The sequence below is a fragment of the Rhopalosiphum padi genome, chromosome 3, assembly GCF_020882245.1.
Source record: "Rhopalosiphum padi isolate XX-2018 chromosome 3, ASM2088224v1, whole genome shotgun sequence".
In the NCBI taxonomy this organism is placed as follows: Eukaryota; Metazoa; Arthropoda; class Insecta; order Hemiptera; family Aphididae; genus Rhopalosiphum; species Rhopalosiphum padi.
In genome coordinates, this window is record NC_083599.1 from 43,591,387 (window position 1) to 43,597,386 (window position 6,000).

Here is a 6,000-nt window from a genome sequence, read left to right on the forward strand (position 1 = left end):
AAAAAACAATTTTTTACAACTTACGAACCAAGGGGGGCCCCAATAAATTGGGGGGTCAAGTGCAAGTGTTCCATCAGCACTTGAGTAAATCAGGGCCTGTATCTAAGTATGTATACCTATCTAACACGTATGTGTGTGGTGATATAACGTGTTAACACTGTTAACGTAGAATTTATACAAGATTAAAATTACATAAATATAATTATAAACATTAAATTTAAATAATATAAAATTATTAAACATTCAATTTAAATTTACTAATTTACAAAACTTGAATTAAAAAAAACAAAATATTTATAACTTTAAAGACCAAAATGGCAATATGTGTAAAAATCGTGTATTATGTGTGTTTTAAGTTAACATAGTTTTGCAATTCATATAATATTTCATAGACACTTTATAACAGATAATGTTTACACTACAACCCATATTAGATGTATAATATGAATAATTTGTGTTTATTATGTTACTGTTATTGACAATTATGATAATCCGAAAAATATCCAAAATTTTAATTTTACTAGGGCAGTGTTTCCCGACCTCTTCTATTCTACGCCCCCTTTGTAGATTTTCAAAAATTTCGCGCCCCCTCCTATAAATTAAAATAAATCGATCACCATTTTATGTGCACTTTAAAAATAAACTATACAATATTCGGAATGACTATTTTTTTATTGATGATGATAATTATAAAATATAAATGATAGTAAATAATAAAATGTAACAATCAATTAAGACGAAATATTATAGTAATAAATTAGTATAAAATATTAATAATAGTAAATAAAAAAATACATAATGAAATTAATAATTAATGATAATGCTGACAAAACTTTTTTTTCTACAGTTTCGTAATAACTGCTTGCGCCTCTCCAGCAACGTATACACGCCCCCCAGTTTGAGAACCAGTATACTAGGGAATGTTTAAAATGCTTCGAATTGATAACATGCAATGATTATAATTATTGTTTATTAGACCATTACCATAAACTATAAAGTTTAATAGAAATCGCAATAAGTAATTATAAACATTGCCTAGGAGTTATATAAATATATCGTTTTAACTATCGTAGATAATATTGTATTTTGTATAGTAAGTCTTATGAACGATTCAAATTTCAATACAATTTGTATACAAATATAATTTTCGATTTTGTAAAATAAGGACTCAACTGTATCGTCCTGTGTCTATATTTACATGTATTATTAATTTGGTTAGGTAAAAATATTATACTATATAAATACATAACTCTTTGCAAAAGTAACGGTTATAGGCTTAAAGGTTTGGTTTAGTAGTATCGCTGGATCACGATCCGTGGCGTGGCAAGTATAATTCGAGCCCTAAGCAAAGTAAACTATGACCCACCCATTATACCTCCTACAACTTTTTATATAATCTAAAACTGTATGGTAATTTATAATTTTCATTAAAGGACATAAACCATCAACAATTTAATACAAAAAATGTCTATGTTAATTAACTATCATTTATCCACACAAATTTTAATTTTGAAGCTCAATATAAATATCTAGGCCCTATTGCATTAGACAAACGTCGTTCACCACGCCACTGAGTCCACGAGGAGTTTAAAAGTGTCATTGTAAAATTAAATTTAAAGCCAGTCGAGCTAGTAATAAAACATTTAACTCAAAATGTCATAGTATAGTTTGCTACTTACGTGGAGATAATTTTAAATAATAATTATGAACTAATTTATAGTTATATAAATTAAGTAAGGTTATTATACCTATAACCATTTAATTACATTGTCTAACGAACATCATAACGCTTAGTTAATATTAGAAATCTTATTAGTATCACGGCGGTCGGTGACACGGCACCATGATATCACGATTTACAAAAAGTCTATCTTTCTCACGTAAATATTAGACATTATATCGAAAATAACTGGGAGATAATAACAATTCAGAATTGTTATCCATAAAACAGTACATTTTATTATTGCCTAGTCATTTTTGATAGTTATTAATTAAAATCATTGCAGATAGGCGATAACATATAATACTATTATATACAATATCCATCATAGGCGCAAATTAAGTTTTAAATTATTTGGAAGGAGAGCTGCAAATTTTTTCAATAAAAGTTGTAAATTGTATTTCTATATAATCACAAATATTTTTTGTAAAATATATGTTCAGAATCGTTTTAGAATAATTTAAATATATATTATATCCCTTGTCTTGTAAATATTTTAATAATTTAATTCTTTGAGATTTTTACATTCTGAACATAAATTGAAAAAGTTAAATGATCGTTTGATAAATAGAGTCACTAACTGAGATAACATATCAAACAACATTTTTGGTACACTTGTTAAAAAAATATAAAAACAAGTGACGTATCTTACAAACAATTTACAATTTCTGTACATACAGACATACAGTACTTATTTATTATAAATTTATAACAAATATTATTTATTATTATTATTATTCAAATTTCAAGTATAATATATTATAAGCAAAAAACAATAATTAATTATTCTTCCGTTAATATTTTAATGTCCATGAAAAATAGCTTGAATATTGATATTTTTGATTTTAAAAATATGAAGTAAATTAAGTTTAAAATAATTAAATTCTAAATAACTATTTTTTCATTCTTCTTATTATTATTATTATTATTATTACTACTAGGGTTAGAATGTTTATGCACTAAATAACAATAACAGCTAAATATGCATGAAAATTTTGAAAAATATGCATTAAAAAATAAAGATATGTAGAGACAAATTTAATTATCAATAGAATATGAACAAATTGGGTCGGTACTACTTTTATGTGCTCGTTTTATTAACTATTGTCTATAAATCTTTGTCTATTTGGTGCTAATACTACGTATATATATATATATATAAGTAGATACTTTTACTCATAAAACCATAAAACCATAATTAATTCTCAACAATAAATAAATGATAATTTGAAAAATACAGATAATTAAACTTGTTACAGATTCGATAAATAAAATATAAAATTAGGATATTTTCAGCATTTTGTATCAAAAACCGTCAAATATACACCTAAAAACAGAAAAAACACAAATAATGCACTCATAAATAAAAAATAGTAAAATATGCAATTATATGCAAAATAAAATATTGATGTTTTAAATATAGATATCATGAAATACATTTCTATTTAAAAATGGAAGCTATTGGACAATCAAAAAAAAATATGTAAAATCATAAACATCCTAACCCTAATTATTACTATTGTTATTATTTATTATCAATATTAAATTATTGTAATTAATGTTTTGTAAATTCATAAATTTGTAAAATCAAATACTATTATAGGTACCCATAAATCTGTTACTTATTATTTATATTATGTAAAATTAAATTTTATCTCTGTAAATAAATTATTATTATTGTAGGCTTGCAGATATACATTCGATAGTAAATCAAAACGGACAAAAAATACCATCAGTATACACCCCCAGAAATCCGTTGAGTAAAGCTTCAGCGCTTACCATTTTATTCCACAAATTTTGCCAAAATAATGGATACGTCGCTCCTCAGCCACCTTTACCACAGGTTAGAGATTTAGTTTAATTACACATGACAGAATCATTTTTATTTATTATTAAATAATAATAATAAATATTTTTATTTTTTGCAGTACCTTGTCATGTTCGATATCAACAAATCTAATATTGTGTTACAAATCATCGAAGATCTGGAAAAAACAGTCGTGTACTACGGGTTTTTCCGTAGCGCTGATCCCGAAAATCCCATACTATTGTGTAAAACCTACGACTTGTTGGCTACATATGGTGCGGACAAGGTTGGGTAGGTAACTTATATTATTATTTTATAATATACTACTATTAAATATGTATATCAATTAAAATTGAAACAATACGAGCCTATAGTATTATAAATTAATTCTATAAAAATGTTTAATCACTATCGAAATTTTGCCCAGGTCCTGAAATCTAATGGCGTATTTAGGCCACTAATAAGCACACTTATAGGCACTTTTTAATTTTCCGATTTTTTCTCCTATCTCTCCTCAAATTTTTATAAAATATATCTGAGTATACAATTTGTTATATTATCTTATATACAAAAAAAAAAAATACATTTTACTGAAAATAAAATTGTTTTTAATATAAAAATTGGCAAAATTTAAATTCATCAAATAAAAATTACCTTTAGTAGTTTTGTAAAAAAAAATAATTAAATTAGCCTCCTCCAAATGTCATGGCTCTTGGCACCACTATCTTTTTAATCTTTTTCTGGGATTACCGGAAATATTTTTTGACTTTAAATATATTAGCAAATATATTAATAGCTGTAGCTAAGAGTGTTTTCGATTATAAGTGCGTATCTATTGTTTGAATTTTTGCAAATGTCGTGCATTGAGATAATTAGACACAAATATATTATTTTATCCAGAAGTGTCTAGTATGGTATCATGTGGTTGGACTCTCGGGCCACATTCACGAATTAAAAAGAGTTTGCAGGTCGGACAAAAATAGAAATTTTGTATTCTTAAATTATTTACTATGAAAAAAAAAATACTGTCTAAAATTTTAAAATAATGAAATGTATAAAAAAAATGTCTCCGTTTAAAATTTAAAGTGGACCCTTTACAATAGCGGTGCGGATCCCCGGGTTGCCGACCACTACACTAGAGGAACAGGAGGAAGCTTTTGTTATATTCTATAAAGTTTATATCATATATTAATTGCTGTGTGTGACATTAATACATTATTATATAGATTTGATATTATTGCGTATGTATGTAGTTTGAAACTTTGAAATAACATGGCATCATGTTTACCTGCACTTTGATTTAAATTTTAAAACTTACCTATAAGGTATTTGATTGTTTAATGGACACAAGTAATTAAACTTAAAAAATATTATATTTACATGAGTAAATAAATAAATCTATAAATTAGCTATCTCGATTCTCGAATGTATATGATACACAATAATAAATAAATATCATCTTATCAAAAACTACTTTGAATTATAATAATGGTTGATCCTTATAATATAAAATTCAAATTTAAAAACATTAATTGGAAAAAGTTGGTGATGTGATTAAACGAGGAGAGATACATACTAATTCTTATCACATTATTAAATTAATTTTTAATTAAACATATTTTTTTTATAGCGCGTGCACCAATGGTTTAATAGTTTTTTTAACGATTTTTTTTAAATTTTTTACTGTAAATATAGTTATAATTAGTACATACATGATATTTTTTATACAGCAAAGACGCCAAATTAGTGTTGTCTGTGCTCGTGGACGACAAAGAAAAGAGCCTGTTGCGGTTAGTTGACTTAGGGCCGATATATGTAAGCCCAGATCAGGAAGTAGGCATTGACGATGCTATTAAGTTTTTCCCGTATAACTTCGATGAGATGGACGGAGAAATAAAAATGTGGCTAGCCGAACAGGAAATGAAGAATGAGGAAATGGTCGAAGAATATGAATTTGGCGAAGATGAAGAGGGAATCATAGAAGAATATTCCTCGCAGGATCAGTAATAGGACCCAACAGAGTAGATTATCGGACATCGGTTAATATTGTGTTTGCCCGCGGATGCTGACATCAACAATTATTTAAATCATTGGCATGGATTCCAAATTATTTTTGTTTCAATCTTTTACTATTATAATAATATGTGTATATTTAATTATATATAAATATACGGGGTGTCTCACGAAGATCTGATAAATGAAATAACTTTTGTTCTAACCAATATTTAAAAAAAAAATTTTTAAATATAATTCATAGACACTTGCGCTACATTTTTAGTATACATTTTTTATTTTTTATTACTGAAAATAAAAAACTAAAAAATTGATAAAAAAATTTCCAAAATATTTGAAAATAGCCAGTTTGTAAATCTAATTAAAAAAAAATTTAGATGGTAAAAACATTTACTTAAGTCCAGTGGTTGATTTTATAGTTTATGTAAAACAATAAAAAAAATAGTTAGATTTTACCATG

At 25.7% G+C, this 6,000-nt stretch overlaps 1 protein-coding gene across 3 annotated transcripts in view; it reads left to right on the forward strand.

The window, feature by feature from the left end:
• LOC132924475 (uncharacterized) overlaps positions 1 to 5,765 on the forward strand; it is a 29,861-nt gene extending 24,096 nt beyond the window's left edge. For 2 of the 3 annotated variants that reach the window (XM_060988819.1, XM_060988820.1), the window contains exons 9-11: positions 3,404 to 3,563; positions 3,649 to 3,818; positions 5,258 to 5,764. In XM_060988819.1, coding sequence (XP_060844802.1) covers positions 3,404 to 3,563; positions 3,649 to 3,818; positions 5,258 to 5,534 — 607 coding nt within the window. In that variant the 3' untranslated portion in view covers positions 5,535 to 5,764. Of the gene's footprint in view, positions 1 to 3,403; positions 3,564 to 3,648; positions 3,819 to 5,257 lie in introns of all 3 variants that reach the window. The other variant, XM_060988821.1, reaches the window with a different exon arrangement.
• The last annotated feature ends 235 nt before the right edge of the window (positions 5,766 to 6,000 follow it).